Source organism: Microcebus murinus, chromosome 14, assembly GCF_040939455.1.
Source record: "Microcebus murinus isolate Inina chromosome 14, M.murinus_Inina_mat1.0, whole genome shotgun sequence".
In the NCBI taxonomy this organism is placed as follows: domain Eukaryota; kingdom Metazoa; phylum Chordata; class Mammalia; order Primates; family Cheirogaleidae; genus Microcebus; species Microcebus murinus.
This window is the reverse complement of record NC_134117.1, coordinates 15,425,037-15,444,530: the sequence shown is the minus strand read 5'-3', so window position 1 is coordinate 15,444,530 and position 19,494 is coordinate 15,425,037. Positions and strand designations below refer to the sequence as shown.

Sequence of the window (19,494 nt, the reverse complement as noted above, 5' to 3'; positions counted from 1 at the left end):
ATTAGCTATGTGACCTTGGCCAAGTTACTCAACCTCATTCAGCCTCACGTTTCTCAACTTAAAATACAGTGACTAATGCAACTTCTAGATTTTTATCAGGGTGAAATAAAATGGTGCATGTAAAGTGCTTGGCACAAGGCCTGACATGCTAAAACCTCAATAAATAGTATCTGTTAAAATGACTCCAGAGATACAGCTTGGGAGCAGTTTTATGCCAAGACCAAAAGGAAAGTAAAGAGTTTCTTTGATATCATTAAGCTAAGATGACTAATGAAGTCCCATCAAGAAATGTCATTCACAGAACCACCCAACCAGGCACTCAAGTGTCACGTGATGTGACCCTGGCCAGACACCATATATAAAACCCTGGAGTCCTGCTAGCGCCCATCCTCTCTGCCTGCTGTTCAGAGATGAGAAAACCAGGGGGCCAAGAATACAAATGGCTTACCCAAGGTTGCAGTGAGCAGAAAGCCAGGACTCGACTTCTTCTCCCCATTTCCAATCAGGTGCTCTTGACTCTGCCAAATGCCACCACTACCTTGCTGGGTCATAACCTCCCCCACATGAAAATGCACAAAGTCTAAACCCCTCTGACCCACCACTATTGGTGTGAGGAGCTGGATAGACACAGGATTCCTCCCTGAGGACTTTGAACTCTTTAGGGAAAGGTGTTTGACTACTTAAAATGCTGACCTGTTTGAGCCTGGTGACTGGACTCTCTCTGTCCTGTTCCCACCCCTGCAGATTGGGCTGGTGGCAGCCACGATGTGCACAGCTATGAATACTACGATGAGGAAGAGCACCTCAGTACCCAACCTACCCACCCCGACAATCCTGACTGGTACTACGAAGAGGACGGTAGGTCCCCAATCTGTCTCAAGGGCCCTCCAGGGAGGGGGGCAGCATGTCCTCAGGGGAGGTGTACGTGTGACCATTTGCAAGGGTCCCTCTCTCTTCCCTTCTCTGACCAGCATCATAAAATAAGTATCAAAGAAATTACTGAGACTGGCTTCTTTTTCAGTTAGAGTCATGCACTGTGAGAACTGGGGAGGTTCTTAGACACCATCTCCCCTACCCTCAAGTGACGGATGAATGAAGTAGGGCCAAGAGAGGAGCTGATTTGGCCAAGGAGTGGGTTAGTGCAGCGTCATCTTGGTTTCCTGACACTGAGGAGCCGTCATGGTCAAAATCACTCCCATTGCTGAGGTCACGGGTCAGGTCCTAAGTATGCTGAGGAGTCTGCTTTGGTGTCGAGCATCGGACTGCAGCGTTTAGAAGTTTGGCTTCAGGACTTTCCTTCCCTTCTGCCTTTGCTGTGTTTTTCTTTCACTTGTCACTCTTTAGACGCTTTCCACAGCTGTTAGGGGCTATGTGTGTGTGCATGTGTATATATGTGTGTGTGTGTGTGTACTCACACACGCGTGCTTTTTGTTTTTGTGGCTTCTTTACCCAAGAAATGGGCCAGAAAGGAAAAGAAGAAGCTGGGTCCAAGCAAGGCCATGTGACTAAACCAGGAGAAGGAACGCGAAGCACTTAGCAGCTGGAATAAAAGCTGTGTAACTGTGCGAAGTGGCCTGGAAGGCAGGGCCAAGATACAGGGCATCGGGGAACATCAGAAAGAACCATCAAAACAAGAGCTGGGCCCAGGGATCCTAGTTCCTGAACCAAAGAGCAATGTGTGTGAACAGAAGGATAAAGAATTCCCCAAGGGAAGATCCATTCAGACAACCATGAAAAGCCAAAGGCACAGATGAAATATGACAAAATCTAACTGAACAAGTAGTTGAAGAAAGATGAAGGCCACTGGGTCATTTCCTCCTCGCCGCCGATTCTTCTGTCACCCTCTTGCCTTTGGTCTTCTCTCCTGATGTTCAGAAAGCTCGTGTTTCATTAGGGGTGGGTTTTCTTTCCCCAATCCTGACCTCCACCCCTGGGCACTGGAAGTAGGGGAGGTCTTCAGGCTTGTGAAATGCCTTCAGCATCAGAGACAGACCCTGTGGCACTCCCAGCAAGACTGGGAGGAGAGAGACACAGATGAGGGAAAAGGGGAGTTTCTCAGTGAGAAAGGTCCCATCCGAAGCCAGGCCGAGGGGAGACAGCCACGGTTCCTTCTCGCCCCTCCTCTTACTAACCTGAATCCCTCTCTCTGGTCTGGTGACTGCAGTTTTTCTTGCGGTTTGAGGACAATATGTGTTTTCCTCCTTTCCCCAGTCACTGGCTGTAGAGTTCCTCTCTCATTTGGGGCAGGAGACTGAAACTAGATGAACAAGTGGGGGCTTCTCACCCGCGCGCTGTCCCTTACCAACACTGACTTCCACCCATGTGTCCCAGATGCGTGCCAGCCCAACCCCTGTAAACACGGCGGGGACTGCCTCACCGACGGGGGGACCTTCACGTGCAGCTGCCTGGACCCTTTCTCTGGGAGCAGGTGTCAGAACGGTGAGTGCATCTTCACTAGTTTCACTCTCCCCTCTGAGTGAAACAAGAGGCAGTTCCTCCTCCAACTCTGGGGGTAAGGAAGAGCGGAGTGATTCCCAGGGAAACCATCAGAACTGCAGGAATTGTATCCTGCACAAGGGATTCCTCTGCAGGGTCCCAGGCAGCATCTCACCGAGTCCTCTCCCCTGCACTGAGAGAAAGAACTAGTATGTATGTCCATCGTACAGATGAGAAGATTGAGGCCAAGAGGGGATAAGAGCTGGACTCTAATCAACACATGTTCCAAACTCAGGACTTTGTGTTTAGAGTGTTTGATTAATTATAACAGAAAAATGGTGTCCTCAAATGGGAGAGCAAGAAGGATCTCAAGGCACATTAGGCCCAACCCAATTAGAGAAAAGGAGACCAGAGATTGCAGGTGACTTGCCCATGGTCACGCAGCTATTATAGTTAGGTGGAGAGCAGAAATTAGAGCCCTGGTGCCTGACTCCCAGCCCGTGCTCTTTCATCCTGCCATCCTCACTGTGTCTGCCTTTAGGGAGCTTTTGTGGGCATAACATGAGGCTATGGGATAAAATATCAGGAGTAAAACTTGTATGGGCTAAGTGTACCCCTAGAGAGAGACTGGATTCTTTCCAGACTGGTAACCATCTAAGTAGGGGTAGGGGGCAGAGAGGGTCTTATGTATATGTAGGGCTTTGTGGTTGACATCTTTCCACTGTACCCTTCTCACTTATTCCTTCCATTTTCTCCTTTCTTCCTTCCTTCCCTTCCTTCCTTCCTTCCTTCCTTCCTTCCTTCCTTCCTTCCTTCCTTCCTTCCTTCCTTCCTTCCTTCTTTTGACAAAATCTTGCTCTGTTGCCTTGGCTACAGTGCCATAGCAACCTGAAACTCCTGGGCTCAAGCAATTCTCCTGCCTCAGCCTCCCAAGTACCTGGGATTATACCACTATATCCAGATAATTTTTTTGTTTCTATTTTCAGTTTCCCAGCTAATTTTTTTTCTATTTTTGGTAGAGACAGGGGTTTCAGTTGCCCAGCTAATTTTGTTTTTCTATTTTTAGTAGAGACAGGGGTTTCACTCTTTTTCAGGCTGGTCTCAAACTCCTGACCTCAAGCGATCCTCCCGCCTCAGCCTCCTAAAGTGCCAGGATCCTTCCATTTCCAATCCTTCAATCCCTTCAGTGAATGTTGCAGAATGGTAGGGGACATTGGGTATAAACATAATATCTGGGCTCATCCCTCAACTTCTCAGAAGAAAGACAAAACTGTGAATAGAATATGAAAATGGAGAGAATAAATTGAGACTCTGTTGGCTGAGGTGTAAAAATTATCAATGCTTTTATTAAGATAGAAACATTAGGATTATAAGCACTGGAAGGAAATGGGAGGGGATCACCCATGACTAGAGAATAAGAAAGAAGGAGAGAAGCCTTGTCCTGGAGCAGCCTGGCATTTCAGCACCACGGACAAGGCCACACGTGCTCTGACAGCCACCCCACCCCCAAAAGTACTGCGCAGGTAATCCTCTGCATAAAACGGGCCCCAAATAATGTCCTGTGCTTTGTCCCTGTGTCTCAATGGATCTCTTACAGTGCAAAACAATTGCAAGAACAACCCGTGTGGCCGGGGCCATTGTCTCATTACCCAAAGTCCTCCCTACTACCGCTGTGCCTGCAAACACCCTTACACGGGTTCACGCTGTTCTATAGGTAAGTGGTGGAGGCCCCTTCTGTGCTCGGCTTTCTCTGCCTCGGTCATGCCTGGGGTCCCTTCATCCTATTGTGTGGAAGTCCAGATGCATCTGGTGTTTTTGTGGCATCCAAGATGGCCCTTTTCACTACGATTTCTAAAGATTCAGCATCCCTGGAGAGCCCAGTGGGAATTGACTGATTTGTGTCCCTTCCCTTCTAAAAAGAATCATCCTAAAACCCGCTTCCTCCAGGAAGTAGGTCCTGCTGTATTCCTGAGAGGGGCCACACAGGGGAATCAATACATATTGATTCACGATTGCGAGTCAGACTCAGTCCCAGGAGATTTATATTCTCTCTGGCATTTCCCCAAAAACACAGCAAGGAAGAATTTTAACAACAAAGGAACTGAAACTTAGAGAGGTCCACTGACGTGCTCGTGGTCACCTGGCTATCACAGGGCAGGGCCAAGGTTCAACCCAAGGCTCATCTGTACAGGTACTAGAGTGTCAGTGGGTCTGTCTTTCCCCTTGGGCGACCTGTCCCTTGTGAGAGGATGGACACCAGAGGACAGCCACCAATACCTCCCCGTCCTCTCAGACGGAGGCTGCAACTCCTTCTGAGGAGCCTTCCCGGCCCCTTCCTGTGTCCACAGTGACTCCCGTGTGCAGGCCGAACCCCTGCCGGAACGGCGGCACCTGCTCGCGGAACAAGCGCAGATCCAGGTTCTCCTGCTCCTGCCCTGCCCACTTCAGGGGCAGACTCTGCGAAATAGGTACGAGTCTCTGCCACCACTTCGTCAGGAACTCGGGCCCACAAGTGAGGCCTCTGGAATCCCTTTCTGTTGGGGTTGTGTTGCCAGAATGCGGTTCAAGTTAAGTTTCCCAAACTCTTCCACTGCCTCAGCCTTCCACCCTAGGGCCATGGGGTGTGTCTTTCTCTGTGTAAAGAAAGTAACAAACCGAGATATAGAGTAGGCAAAGCAACCACTGGGGTGTCCCTGGGCCTCACCCCACCCTTCGCCAGTGCTTGTGTGAGCCGGAATTGAGGGACTAAGCTCCCACCTGCCACAACCACTGTATTTCATGTTTTGAAGCAGGGTTCAATGTGGAACACTCAAGCACCTTTTGTCTAGAACTTTGTGCTGAAATCGCAGGGGGAGAAATATGGAGGCCCAAGCCCAACACCCCGTGACACACCCACCCGCCAAGCCCGTGTTGGGAGCAGCATGCCCACCGCTGTCAGCTCCCACGTCCCCGCCTTCTCTCTCCGAGGTCCCGATGACTGCTACGTTGGCGACGGCTCCTCCTACCGAGGGCAAGTGAGCAGGACAGTCACCCAGCGCACGTGCCTTCACTGGAACTCCCCCCTCCTCTTGCAGGAGAATTACAACGTGTTTATGGAGAATGCTGAGGCCCAGGGCATTGGGGAGCACAACTTCTGCAGGTAAAAATCACCTTCTTCCCTGTGCTCAGTCCTGGTCGCTTGGTTTTCAAGCAGATCATTGACAGTCATCAGCCTTCTTCCTAGGAATACTCTCCTACACAGGATAGGCGAGGTGATGCTGCTATAACAACCAATCCCCAAATCTCAGTGGCTCAAATACATCAAAGTTTCTTTCTTACTGATGCTCCCTGTGTCATGTGGGTTCGTGGTGGTGATGGTTGGGGATTCAGTTCCACAGATTCAGAAGGACAAGAAGAGACTGGAAAGCAGACCATCACTTTTTTTACTTCCTCAAATTAGAAGTGAGACATCAACTCCCCACACATATTTCATTGGTCAGAAATAGTCGTGGGGCCTCACGTAACTTCAAGGCAGAAATGTAGAGGAACAAATGGAATGTCTGTTGGGCATGACAGTCTCTGCCCCAAGATGTTCAAGTTTTCTCATGTAAGGACAATGCCATCACCCTCCCTGGTGATGACTTTAGCTACCTCCTTTCCCTTCTGTGGCCTGCAGACCCCTCTGCTGTTTTTCTCCTATTGTGGTTTGTCTAACCAAGGCCAATGACTTAGAAGAGTCGCATGTCAGGGGCAGGGGTACTTTGCAATGGCTTTAAACTGGCTCCATAAACAAGAGGATTTTCCTTGCACAAAACACTAGTCCACCTTCCACTTGCACTCACCGTGAGCTCTTCCCTTCGAGGAGCTGTATTCAGGAAGCCTCTGGCAACCTCCCTCAGGGGTTCCCATTCCTTTCTCAGAGGAACCCTGTGCTCACCATGTTTCTGTGGCTACTTTACTTCCCTGACAAAGAAGGGTCTTCAACAAGGATCTCATTTCTTTTCCCACAAACAATTTGATACATTCCATGGATCTGGCACAAGGCTTGCGAACTATTCCCTGGTCCTTTGGATTCTTCTCTGGAAGTTAAGATTTGGCCAAGAAACTATGACCACCCCTCTATGCCAAGTTTGCTAACCTGTTGGAGGATTCAAAAGGAATGTGGTCCCAGAAGGGGCACAAGAGACTGGCACCCTGTTACACACAGGTCCTTTAATGAGATGCAGTTGGTTCACTGAGCCTTGGTCCTGAGTTACTATGTTTTATATTTTAGAAACCCAGATGGAGACCAAAAGCCCTGGTGCTATATTAAAGTTAACAGTGAAAAGGTGGAGTGGGAGTACTGCGAAGTCTTTGCCTGCTCAGCCCAAGGTGAGGCTGTGGCTGTCTGAGGCCCCGGGGCTGGGGAGGTTGCAGATGCACAGAGTGACATACCTGGCACCCCCTCCCCCCCACCCCTCCTTCCCCCACACCTGCATTACCAATTCCCATCCCAGCACCAACCCAACTCCCAGCCCTCTGCTCCCCTCAGGATGCTACACAGCCTGGATTCCCCTGTAAGCTTGGGCCAGGTGGGTCAGCTGTAAACTCATGCACCGACTCCAAGTCGGTGCACCCAGCAGATACTTATCCATCACTTGTGGTGTGCCAGATGCTATGCAAGGCCCTGGGCATACAGTGGTGCTCAAACATTGCCTGGGCCCCCATGGCCTCTCAGGATGCAACATATCCAAATCCATCCTCACAGTCTTCCTGCCAGTCTGCCCTGGCCCCCTCCGTCCCCACATCTAGAACAATGCTCCCTCCCACCCTGACCAATGGGATTCCCTCCCTGAACAGTTTCACATCTGAGTCTTTGCTCTCATGGTCACCTCTGTCTATAATAATCCATCCCATATCTCCTCTTGTCCATATCCAACCATTCTTGGAGAACCAACTCAAGTATCCCCTCCTCCAGGAAGTCCTCCTTGATCTCTCAAGTGAAGTGCTGTCTCTTCCTCACAAACCCCAAGGAATGAATCAAGGCACTGCCCTCAAAACACTTATTGCTCTCTCCTTTGTACCATAGTCATCTGTGCCAATGTCTTATTTAACCTATTCTACTTCATCTGGATATCCAACCATCTACACTCTACTGGATATCCAACCATCTACACTCTACTGGATATCCAACCATCTACACTCTACTGGATATCCAACCATCTACACTCTACTGGATATCCAACCGTCTACACTCTACTGGATATCCAACCGTCTACACTCTACTGGATATCCAACCGTCTACACTCTACTGGATATCCAACCATCTACACTGAACCCCTAGCTCAGTACATACCCAGCGATGGATTTATATACTTACATTCATATCGATGTGTGTGTGTATACATCTCAATCCTAGGGATAACACACTTGGAAATAAGAAAAAAAATCTTCCCTGTTAATTCCCTAGACTGGCTTTGCCTTAATCAATATATTCAACAAATACCATTTGTGCCCCCACTCACTCCGTGCCCACCCCGTGCGCACCAGTGCCGTCTTCTCCGCTCCAGCGCCTTGCTCATGGCTGGACTCCGAGTCGCACCTCTGCCTGGGTCCTTCTGAGGGGCCAGCGGGAGGCTGAGTAGAGTGATTTGTCTTTCTTGTGTCCCGCAAACATCGCCTGCCCAGAGGAAAGCCCGACTGAGCCCTTGGCCAGGCCTCTGATGTTCGAGTCCTGCGGGAGGACCGAGACAGCGGAGCGTCACATCAAGAGGATCTACGGAGGCTTCAAGAGCACGGCGGGCAAGCACCCGTGGCAGGTGTCGGTCCAGACCGCCTCCAGGACCCGGGGCCACTTCTGCGGGGGGTCGCTGATACACCCCTGCTGGGTGCTCACTGCCGCCCACTGCACTGAGTAGGTGGCCCCTGGGGGTGGGGCCAGGGTGACTGGAGAGTACAGCGGTCCCCTCTCCTTCCCCGCTGAGCAGCATTTGGTAGCTCTGGCAGGATCGAGGGTCAACCTCAGTCCGAGGGCAAAGACATGGCCCCTTAAAGCCAGACGGAAAACAGCTACTGTGTCTGGATGCTTCCCACGGGCATTGCATGCGTCATAGGACGTTTAATCCTCAACTGTCTACCGGAAGACAAGCTAAGGGAGGGCTGGGGGTTTTATCTGTTTTATTATTATAAATTGTGGCATCTCCAGTGCCTCGAGCAGGTCTCTTTGTACATGGCAAGGGTACAGTAAATACTTGTGGAGAGAAAGAGTGTACTATTACTCCCTTTTCATAAGTAAGTGCGCTGAGTCTTGGGAGGGTTGAGCAGCTTGCCTGAAGTCACGTGGAAGGGAAGCGGGCAAATGTAAATCCCGGTCCATCTGCTTCCTTAACCTCCTTAATCCTGCCCCACTGTCTGCTGCCATCACTCACGAGCCTTCTGGGGCAGGTGTCTTCAGTCAGGTCTCCTGTGTGCTACAGAGAAGCCAGTACCTTCTGGGGAGCTAAAGAGTCATGACCCCCTCCAAGTTCCCTGTGCTCCTGGTCAGGGCTGGTCCCAGGAAGCCCGGGTTTCAGAGGTGGCCCTGAAGATCTCCCAGTCCATCTTGTTTTGAAATGATTTCTTCTAGGATTCTATAGAGGCACTGCCACGAGAGACCTAGCCAGCAAATATGAGCACCTACCATGGGATTTTGGAAGATTTGTCCAAGAAGGCAATGGCTGTTCTTTTGCAAGGCCCAGGGAGAATGGGAGGTCTCCCAAAAACTGGGTTAAATGTTATATTTGGAGCTTGCTTCCATTAATAAAGCAGCTCCCTCATCTTATCTGGACCCTGCAGCAGGTTATGAGTGAGACAAAGGTCACAGATGAGGATGCCAAGGCCACAGAAGGTCGGGGGCTTTGCCAAAGGTCACACAGCCCATTAGGAGCAGGGCTGGGGGGATTTGGCTTTAGTCTCTTACATCCCATGGCTATTTTCTGTCTTATTTTCTTATCTTGTAGAGAAAAAGCTAGATATCTAACAGTGGTCCTGGGAAAGCAGGACCTGAAGAAGACAGAATTCCACGAGCAGAGCTTCGGGGTAGAGAAGATATTCAAGCACTACAACTACCATGAAACAGATGAGATTCCCCACAACGATATTGGCAAGTCTCCTCTCTCATGGATCTCCTGTGGGTCTGGAACCTGAGGTTTGGTTCTAGAAGGTGTTCTTGATCACTGTGGCCCCTTGTAGATCCCATAAGGGAGAGAAGGTAGTCCTGGGCTTTTGAGTGCTTGAGAGTGTGTGTCGTCGATGTTGTGGGTAGATGGGCACATACTTTTAAACGGAGAGGAAGAGATGCTGGGAGCACTGTGCCATGGAAAGAGCTTGGCTGTGAATCCCAGCTCCCCCGACTTTATAGCCAGGAGCTGGTCTCCTCCCTGACCCTCTGTTTTCTCTTCTATAAAATGGGGACACTGATGCGCAACTCTGAGCTTCCGCGTGTTCAGTGACAGGATGTGTGTGCAGACACGCCTGGCACCCAGTGAGCGCTCAGGTGCAGAGATGATGATGCTCTTAAGCTACTGGCCACCCCGTTCCATACTCCACTGCCCCCTTCCCGGGACCCCTCCCTCTCTCTCCTTCCTCAATAGCTCTTCTTTTTTTACTTAGGGTCTGTTTTTTAACCAATGGATTAGAAATTATTTCAAGCTCACTTATTATTTCTTGATATTACTCCCAGCCTGAAGTGTTACTCCTCCCCAAGTGGAAGTTCAAAAAATGCAATGAGTGAGGAAGAAGATTTTCAGGCAGGGGGCTGGGGGGGGTGCGCTTTGTTGTGCCCACCTTCCAAAGCAAGTGGAAGCTGATGCTTCTCCAACAAAGAAGCAATGTCACTCACATTCCCTCTGTCTCTCCCCGCCCAGCTTTGCTCAAGTTAAAGCCAGTGGATGGTCACTGTGCTCTGGAATCCAAATACGTGAAGACCGTTTGTCTGCCGGATGGTCCCTTTCCCTCTGGGACTGAGTGCCACATCTCGGGCTGGGGCGTGACAGAAACAGGTGCGTCCAGCCATGCACTCCCCCATGACTTAGGTGAGCTCCATCAACCAGAGAACTCGACGTGCTACTCATCTGAACTTGACATGTTATACTCAAAATGCATTATCAAAAGAAAGTCTCTGCCTCATCGTTCAAGCTCTAATTAAATCTCTTCACCTGCCTGCCCTAATCTCTATATCTGTCCCTGGCCCCTACCCCTAGATGCCTGAAGTTTATCAAGCACTGACCCTGAACCCATGGAGACCTCACTCCTTGCCTAGGCAGATTGGAAAGAGGATATCCTGGAAGGAACATAAATTTTGGAGTCAGATAAACTTGCATTAGATTCTCGGCTTTGTTGCTTGAACAATTGATTTTTAGTTTCCCAATAGTCACCTCCTAGATTTGGAATCATGATCACGGGAAATGACAGACGGAGATATTCGTTGAGTGAGCCCTGGGGGGGGGACAGGGGGGGCGGATCTCATCTCTGTCTCTCCCATAGCACATTGGTCAGGGATTTCCACATAGATGTTCTATAAAATATTGTTAAATTGGGCTATTGATTTGTCTTTAGGATTTAGTCTTATCTAAAACAGTAACCAAAGGGTTCCTTTCATCATAGTGCTGCCAAGATTATATTTTCTACTGGAAAAAAATTCAGAAGGGTATTTGAAGTCTTTCCCAAATACTCAAAATATATTTCTCTTCCTTCCCAAATCTTTAAGAATGGACAGCAAGAATCACTCTAAATAGGTCTACATTCATGAAGAAAGTAAAATGTAATTTACAAATTTGTCAGAGGCTTTTGGGCAAGGAGATTTCTGGCTAATTTGATTTAGGGTCAGCCAGAAAGCTCTCTGTGGCCATCTTCCTTGTGGTCCATGGGAACCTTTCCACCTCCGCTCTGCTCAGTGTGGTCTGGCCAGTACGCTGATGTCTCAGATGGGAATCTTACGGGCCCTCAGGTTAGAATTATTTTGTTTTCCATGAATAGGCCTCTAAGACTTTATGTTCAAAGTCAATGATGTGTTTTGACTGATTTCATTATCGTTAGAGGGCGGAATGTCTGCTCTGGGAAGCAGATAATCGAGTGCACCAGGGCACTCATCCATCCATCCATTCACTCACTAAGAGTCTGCTCTGTGCCAGCCTTTGGTTAGTCATAGGAAATTAAAAAATGGTTTTGACACCCTCCCAAACCTCACAGTCTAGTTGGGGTGACAGAGAAGGGGATAAATGATCCTGGTCCATCATGGCTGGGGCAGCATTGCAGGTCTGCACGAGCACGGTGAAGGCTGGTGTTGAGGTGTTTCTCCCTGTCTCCTGGGAAATCTTTTGTCCTGAGCTGAGAGCTGGTGGCCTGCTCCTCACTACTGATAGTTTCTGATGAAGTCAGTGCCACCTTGGTCCCCACAGTGATGAGTCTTTTCTCTGCCCCGCAGGGGAAGAGTCCCGCCAACTCCTGGATGCCAAAGTCAAGCTGATCACCAACGGTCTGTGCAACTCCCGCCGACTCTACAACCACCTGATTGACGACAGCATGATTTGTGCCGGAAACCTCCAGAAACCTGGGCGAGACACCTGCCAGGTCAGAGACTCCAAATGGCGCTTAGGGGAGGAGAGGCTTATAGGACGTTCCACTGGGCACAGAGGCCCCTGACAGCCCTGGGCTGGGCGCTAGTTTCAGAGTCCACCTGCTGTACAGCTAAGGCACAGGCAGGGCGTGTCTGTCCCTGACACATCCTGGACTGACTCGGCAGGATGACCGTAGGGGCCACTTTGCCTACGTTATCTAATTTAACTCTCTCCACACTCTGGTAGAGGGGACGTCTTTATCACTGTGGTACACATGCTTACAGAAGTTCTGTTGGCCTAGAGCAACTGGATGGTGAGTGGCAAGGCTAGAATTTGAACGAGGGCTGTGGTCTGCCACGTTGCTCCACCATGCTCAAATACGAAGAAGGTGCTTCTTGGCTTCCATATTGGGCAACATGTCTGAAAATCACAGTAAACAGGGAACTGTCCAAAAAGCCAGTGGTTAGAAGGAAAATGATATAAGGCCTAGATATTTCACAATAATATTAACTAATCACTAGGACTTGTATGTGTATGGGGGTTGGGGAGAGAGTGATCTAGCCCTAGCAAACTAAGGAGCCCTGTGGCCTGGGGCCTGCCTAACGTTCCCCTGGTCTAGGACTTTGGGAAAAGCAAGCTGCTGAGGCCTCTGGCCACTCAGAGACACTGCTGGAGGAGAAGGTGGTGGCTTCACCAACTGGTGCCTAAAGTGACCTCAGGCCCCTGCCCCAAGTCAAAATCCACTTCCCGTCACCCCTGTCTCTGCAGGGGTCACACCACACAGGGTGAATCTTTCCCAGACTCAGAATTTTCTGCCTATTGTCCTCATAAACCATCCAACTGGCCGGGAAAAACCCAACATGTCCACATTCACATCCTGGCTCCCTGATGGAACCTCCCTAAAGAGGGACCCAGCAATGATTTGCTGGCCTTGGGCCCACTTGGGGATGGGAAATCAAGGGCTGTCTCTCCAGGGTTTGTGGCTCTCCTGGGACCCCCATCCCTTCCCACGGGGCCATGGAAATTCACATGCTCAGAGGAGGGACATGGCCAGATACATGCAATTTTCCCTGAGCTTCCGGAAGATGAGTAATAAGAGAGATCACTCCATTCCCTAGACAATTCAAGGGTTTCACTTACAGGGTTTGGGAACAGTTGTGGGTCTGAAACCTGGCCCTGTCTCTTACCGTGTCACCTTTATCAATCACCAAAGTAATTCTCTAACCTCAGATGCCTAATCTATAAAATGGAACATATCCATAAGATCGTAAGGTTATGGGTAAGATTAAAAAAAGAGAATTCATTTTTAAAAAACCCGCTAGTTGTGGTGGGTAAGTAGAAGTGTCTGAGAGCTATCCTCCTCACCATCATCATCCTCCCACTCAGCCAAGGGCTCAGCGGCACTATTCTAGTCTATGTTCTTTACTAAGAATCTGCACAAGAGCCCTGGTGGAAGGGACATCTGATACTATCCACAGTTTACAATGTGAGACACTGAGCCCCAAGGGTCTGGTTTGGAGCCCAGAAGGTCCCTATAGACTGTGCTGAACACCTAAGTCATGCTGCCCCTGGGTCTCCATCCCCCTCACCTGTGTGTGCCCTGCTGGTCCTAGAAGGGCTTCCTCCAGCAGGTACCACCCCGTGGTCGGCCACCTGAAGGAGCAAGTCAAGGGCCCCTGAGGACTCACAGTAAATATCGGTAGGACCAAGAGTCGGGAAGTGCAGCCCAGTGGCCTCTGTGCCGAGCCCTCGCAGGCTCAGGGACAGAGGACAGCATTAGCTTCTCTCCCTCCAGAGTCTTGTATCATGTGACAGATGGGGAGGACCTTGCCACGGCTTTCCAGAGAAGCCCCCCATGGGGAGAGGTGGAGACATCTCCAAGTATATTCTGGATCACAAGGCTGACCTTGTGCCCGTTTCCCTTAGGGTGACTCCGGAGGCCCTCTGACCTGTGAAAAGGACGGCACCTACTTCGTCTATGGCATCGTGAGCTGGGGGCTGGGATGTGGGGAGAAGCCAGGGGTGTACACCCAAGTCACCAAGTTCCTGGATTGGATCAAAGCCACCATCCAAAAGGAGACTGGCTTCTAAGGTCCTGTCTTCTGATCCTCAGAGCCCATCCTCCTCACACCCAGATGAGGGGAGGCCCCCTGGGCAGCCACAGACACCCCTGGGAGTGTCCAGGACACAGTGGAGCGTCCATGCACTAGGCAGAGACCACCCAGCCTGCGCATTCCTGGACCAACACCTGCCTTCCCGGGTAACCCAAGGAACGATAGAATCCACACAAATACATTATGTCTGCTTCCCCTGAAACAACTGTACCTTCTAGAAAATCAGTGTTCACAGAGACTGCCTCCACCTGGGACATTTGCAAACTCGGACTACAGATTTCCCGGCACCAGTGGGAGTCACCTTCGCACCTGTATTCCCCACCCCGGACACTCGAGGTACCAAACAGAACCAGCCAACCACGTCTCGGATCCGAGAGAGCAACAAAAACACAACATTCTCCATTTGCTTTCAGAGTTGTTACTTTAATAAAGGCAGGTCTGGGTGGGCTCGTGAGCCCTTTTCACAGCTCGCCCAGACCGAAGCCATCTATGGCACGTCTCTGGCGAGCAGACGTCCTCTCTGCTGGCTCCTCTCTCGAAGAATCAGGCTGGACGCTGTTCACTCACAGAGGCAGAGCCCTCTTCCTTTTGACATGCAGAATCTCCATGGCGTCCGGGTTCACCTCCCCCATCTGCTGATCTCCAGCCTGCACTGCCTCCGGGCCCCCCTGCAGGAATCAAACAGCCCCCCTGAGTTCAAATGAAGCTCCATCCTGCTCCCACGGGACATGCTAAGACGCCCCGAGAGCATCGCACACGCTCGCACTCCCCCTCCCGCTCCCCTCCGCCGCCCTCCCCAGGAGAAAGGATCCTCAAGGCAGGAATGAGGAAGAAACAAAGCCAGTCCCTCATTTAGACGAGGCATCTTTCTCCTGAACAAAGTCGGGTTCAAAATGCAGACGGTGATAGCCAGCGAGTCCCTGACCCTTTCCGAGAATGTAACGAGCAAGCAGTCAGCACAGCCTGGGCTGCCCCGGCCCGGGATTGATGTCGCCCCGGTAGGTTTGCCTCTGCAGAACTAATAGCTGTGACTTCAGAGAAAACCCTGCAGGAAGTTTAACCCGCGTGTCATCTGCCCGGTCATCTCAGACCCATGAAATTAGGCGCCTTGCTTGAGCTGCATTTCACACTTCTTTAGAGCTAGCTGACCTTTGGCCAAAAATAAACTTTGAAAAGAAACAATGAGTTTGTCTTTCCCCCACAGCCTTGCGAGCCAGGGTGGGTTGGCAGCGTGCTACTCACGTAAGCCCCCCGGAGAGCCAGGCCCCTCGCGTTGGCCAGTTCTGCCGCCCGCCGAGCCATCTCCACTCTGTAGGAGCCAGGAGGGGTCCAGCCGACACCTCTGGTCAGGTTCAAGTCTGATTTGTACTTGACCTTGGGGAAAAGAGGCAAGAGGATCATGTTAGCAGGGTCTGGGGTGGCTTGACCACGGAGTAGACAGGACCAAAAAGGCAGCCACAAGATGGGGAATATGCTGTCGTCAGTAAAGCCCGAGCGAGGGGAGCAAACCCACTTCCAGCAGGAGCGCCCACGTGCTACGGGCTGGGCCAGCACACTGCTGTTCCTTGCACTCGTCCCATTCAAGGGATGGGAGCTGCAGTGGGGCGGGTAGGGGACACCTGCTCCTACTGAACTCACTTTGTGGCCTTGGGGAAGTCACTTCCCTTCCCTGGGCTTTAGTTTCTTCCCAGGGAAAGGGCGAGGGCTGGGTTAGGTAACTAGTGAGATCCCTTGGAAGCAGTGCAGCAGAGCCGGCAAGAGCCTGGGTGGGCTCTTGCATCAAATCAAATAGGGTTCATGTCTCAGGCCTGCCTGTATTTGCTGTGTGATCTTGAGTAAGTCACTTAACCTCTCTGAGCCGTAGATTCCTCTTCTGTAAAATGGGACAGTACTGGGGTTGTTGTGTTACGTGGCACAATGCTTAGAAAGCATTTGTCACAGAGCCTGGCCCATGGTACAGATGCAAGAAATGGTAGTTATTGTTATTATTCCTCTGGCACCAAAGTGTTAGGGGGCTTGGATTCTATCTCAGCCCGGCTCCCCCCAGAAGGGAACATGGCACGCGGGACTGTGGAAGAGACACCAGGGGAAGGCGGCTCACATCACTCTGCAGCTGGTGAGCCTTCTGCGCGTGCTTCAGGCCCAGCTGCTCCGGGTCGCAGCTGGGCTGGGGCAGGGGCTGCCTATAGTGCACGTCGCTGGCCAGCTGCTGGCTCCTCTTGGCGTGAAGGAAGCCGGGCTGGTCTGTGCGGCTGTGGAACTGGGACCGATTCTTGGCAAAGTCCTTTTTGTACTCATTGTCACTCTGGAGTCTGCTGACGTTGAAGAAATGCCTCATCCGTGGGTCGTCGTGGATGCTGCGGTACCCAATCTGCAGGCCCCGGTCCCGCAGGAAAGCCTCTTTGTACCGGAACTGCAAGGACGAGCAGCAAAGGTGCATCACAGGTGCATGACAGGTGCGTCACAGGTGTGTCACAGGTGCCCACCTCCCCCTGGGCCAGCCTCACTGATGGGGCCAGCCCACAGGATTCTCAGCAGGAGGCTCGAGAGTAGGTTATGGGCACAAGCTCTGGGTTTAAGCAGACCTAGCTGTGTAGCTTTGGGCCAGTTACTGAGTCTCTCTCTGAGCCTCAGTTTCCCCATCTGATAAAATGAGAAAACGATCTATTGCCTCCTTCTCGGGGGGTGTTGAGACGATTCAACCAGACAGAGGCTGAGCTTCAGGTCTGGCGCCAGCTCGTGCCCACTGCGTGGTGGCTGCTGGAGTCTCTGCTGCTGCAATTAACACTCCAACAGCAGAGAAGCGTGCCAGTTCTCACACAGCCCCTCTGCCTTCGCTTCCTTCTAGCTTTCAGAGACCTAGCCCAGGGCTCCTCAGACCATCTACAGTGAAGGACCACTTTCATTTTGTTTTGCTTTTTAACTTTACAATGCACTAAAGACCAATATGTGGTCCTACTGCATGTAACTAGGATGTAGTAGTACCATGTGCATTGATAACACCCGAACTGGCCTTCACCCCGTTCGGTGAGATGAGCCCACTGGTCACTACTTGGATGCTGCAACATCTAATTGCTAAAAACATTTAAAAAAATGCTTGCTCTGATTTCTGTACTTATCACATTGTGAACCAGCAAGAAACCATTCCCAGGTGAGCCTGTGTCTAGTGCTGTGGGACATTGTCTCGTCCATGACGCCCTGTTTTCTGATGATAGTTGCCGTGTTTTGAACACTGGTTATGTGCCAGACACTATCTACCATTGTGTCTTCATTCCCATATCAATCCTAGCAGACAAGATCCCTATTTCACAGATGTAGAAATTTGAGTTCAGAGAATTTAAGCAACTTGCCCAAGACAGACAGCCAAATTCCTAAGTGACTGAGCCAGAATTGGAACTCATGTCAGTCTAAGGCAAGAGCCCAGTCTCTTTCTACTCTTATCATACTATACTCCAGCTAAAAGGAGTCCCTCTCTTGCAAATCAACAAACCAATCACAAGTTCATTGATTTCTACTCATTGACTTTTAAGAGTGCCTCTCTTAAAAGAGAGGGAGCGAAAATACAACCTTCCACGATCTTAAATTTCTGGCTAAGATCCTAGAAAATAGGACCCATTTTTTGTTTTGTTTTGTTTTCATTTAAAATACAGTTTATGAACAGTTTTGGTGCAGGGGGAGAGAGGGAGAGAGAGAGAGAGAGAGAGAGAGAGAGAGAGAGAGAGAGAGAGAGAGAGAGAGAGAGAGAGAGAGAGAGAGAGAGAGAATCTTAATGGGTCCTGGTGGTTTGCCTTTCAGCAGAACTGGGAAAACCAGAGTAAACCCTATCAGTGATGAAGAGAGAGCGTGCGGCCTTACATCACTGGCGATCTCCCTGGATGCCCGGGCAGTCTGGAACGGGATGGCATCCAGCCTGAAGTCGTAACTGCCAGCCCGGGTCTGCTCCCAAGAGTTCCTGTAGACTTTCTAGATTGGGAAAACAAAAACACGAGTAAGCAGGGAGTCACGCCACTGTCTTGCGTGCTGCTGGTTCTCAGCATGGTGGGTGCTAAGCCTGGCATGGTGGGTGCTAAGCCTGGGCACCCTTTGCTTTGTTGGTTCCCAGGATGGCAGAGCCTGTCCTGGGGACTCCCCAGCTCTGGGATTGGCAGGCTGGCCACAAAGGGCTTCAGCTCTGAGCCCCCAACCCGACTCTGAGGCCCTGCTCCTGTGGGGCTGGAGGTCAGTGGGTCTGGCTCATTTGCTACTCCCCTGCCCACTCCTTCCTGTCTCTGCATCCACTTTCAGTGCCTCTGACTGGCAGCTTCTAGATGCCAGAACTCAAACTTCCAGAATCCAGTTTCTTCCCACACGCTGCAAGTGCTGTTCCTTGGGTCTCGGCACCCATGTGTTTGTTAGCTCCACTGACTTCCGGGGGGTGCCCCCAGCCTGGCTTTGATGTCGCGTCCCACACCGTCACTCCGAGGCATGCTGCATCTCACACACACCCCTGGCGCCTGCACGAAGGGAAGAGCCTTCACCTGAATTAAATTTATTGTCAAGAACCTGACCGAGTACCTGACCCATGTGTTTCATATCTTCCTCTTTCATTTTTTTCCCTTTTCAAGTTGTTCTCACACGCCCTCTGGGAGTCTGTAATCATATCCTCTTAGTCCTCAGGTAGACCCACATCACCGATAGAGGCATCAAAATCTTCTGTGCCTTCATGTAGCTAATATTTTTTTCAAGATAAGGGAATGGCTCCATAAAAGGAGTCATCTGGAGCTCCCAGTGGAGGGCCAGGCTTTATTCCGCTGCAGAGAAGGGCGACAGCGGGAGAGGCACATCACCAACAGACGACAAAGTGACAGCCCCAGACCGTGTCGGTCGCTCACGCGTTCCGCGAGCTACAGCAGGTCAGGGGGCCCTTAAGAACCTTACTTTTGTCTCCTGGAAATGGAGGTCAAGGCTGGCGCTCTGTTCTGCAGGGGCCTGGGGGCGCTGAGCAAAGGAGGAGTGGCAGATGAAAGGCCAAGTGCTCCACCCCATCCCGCAACGTGGCCTGGAACCAGGGAGGACCGCGGAGTGCGTGGGCCAAGCATGGCGGACCTCATCCTTCCCATGCACTGCGGTCACTGTCGCCTCCATCACTGCCTCCAGCCCCAGCACCCAGCACCACAAACCAGGAGCCAACGCCTCTGGGTTCTCCCGGAAATGCAGAACCGTGCATCTCTGGGGGGATCACCTAATTGGCACATCACAAACAAGAGCCAAGATGCTTAGATTGACTGGGTCACTGTTGAGTCCAGCAGCTAGGACGGAAAGACATGTAGGGGACGGGAATGCTCAGATAATGACAACAATCCCCCTGGTGTGCGGGCCCCACAAGTATCAGAGTAGCAGATGGAGTCCAA

At 51.0% G+C, this 19,494-nt stretch overlaps 2 protein-coding genes across 10 annotated transcripts in view; one reads left to right on the top strand and one right to left on the bottom strand.

The window, feature by feature from the left end:
* The window catches only part of HABP2 (hyaluronan binding protein 2), a 33,974-nt gene extending 18,688 nt beyond the window's left edge, over nt 1–15,286 (top strand). Inside the window, exons 3-13 of the mRNA XM_012772239.3 lie at nt 745–858; nt 2,332–2,439; nt 4,034–4,150; nt 4,785–4,904; nt 5,404–5,575; nt 6,689–6,786; nt 8,083–8,308; nt 9,393–9,535; nt 10,299–10,433; nt 11,858–12,003; nt 13,917–15,286. Coding sequence (XP_012627693.1) covers nt 745–858; nt 2,332–2,439; nt 4,034–4,150; nt 4,785–4,904; nt 5,404–5,575; nt 6,689–6,786; nt 8,083–8,308; nt 9,393–9,535; nt 10,299–10,433; nt 11,858–12,003; nt 13,917–14,081 — 1,544 coding nt within the window. The 3' untranslated portion in view covers nt 14,082–15,286. The remainder of the gene's footprint in view (nt 1–744; nt 859–2,331; nt 2,440–4,033; nt 4,151–4,784; nt 4,905–5,403; nt 5,576–6,688; nt 6,787–8,082; nt 8,309–9,392; nt 9,536–10,298; nt 10,434–11,857; nt 12,004–13,916) is intronic.
* NRAP (nebulin related anchoring protein) overlaps nt 14,668–19,494 on the bottom strand; it is a 65,943-nt gene continuing 61,116 nt past the window's right edge. For all 9 annotated transcript variants that reach the window (XM_020280684.2, XM_020280686.2, XM_012772222.3 and 6 more), the window contains 4 exons: nt 17,960–18,067; nt 16,206–16,517; nt 15,347–15,478; nt 14,668–14,772 (listed from right to left, as the gene is read on the bottom strand). In XM_020280684.2, coding sequence (XP_020136273.1) covers nt 14,668–14,772; nt 15,347–15,478; nt 16,206–16,517; nt 17,960–18,067 — 657 coding nt within the window. The remainder of the gene's footprint in view (nt 14,773–15,346; nt 15,479–16,205; nt 16,518–17,959; nt 18,068–19,494) is intronic.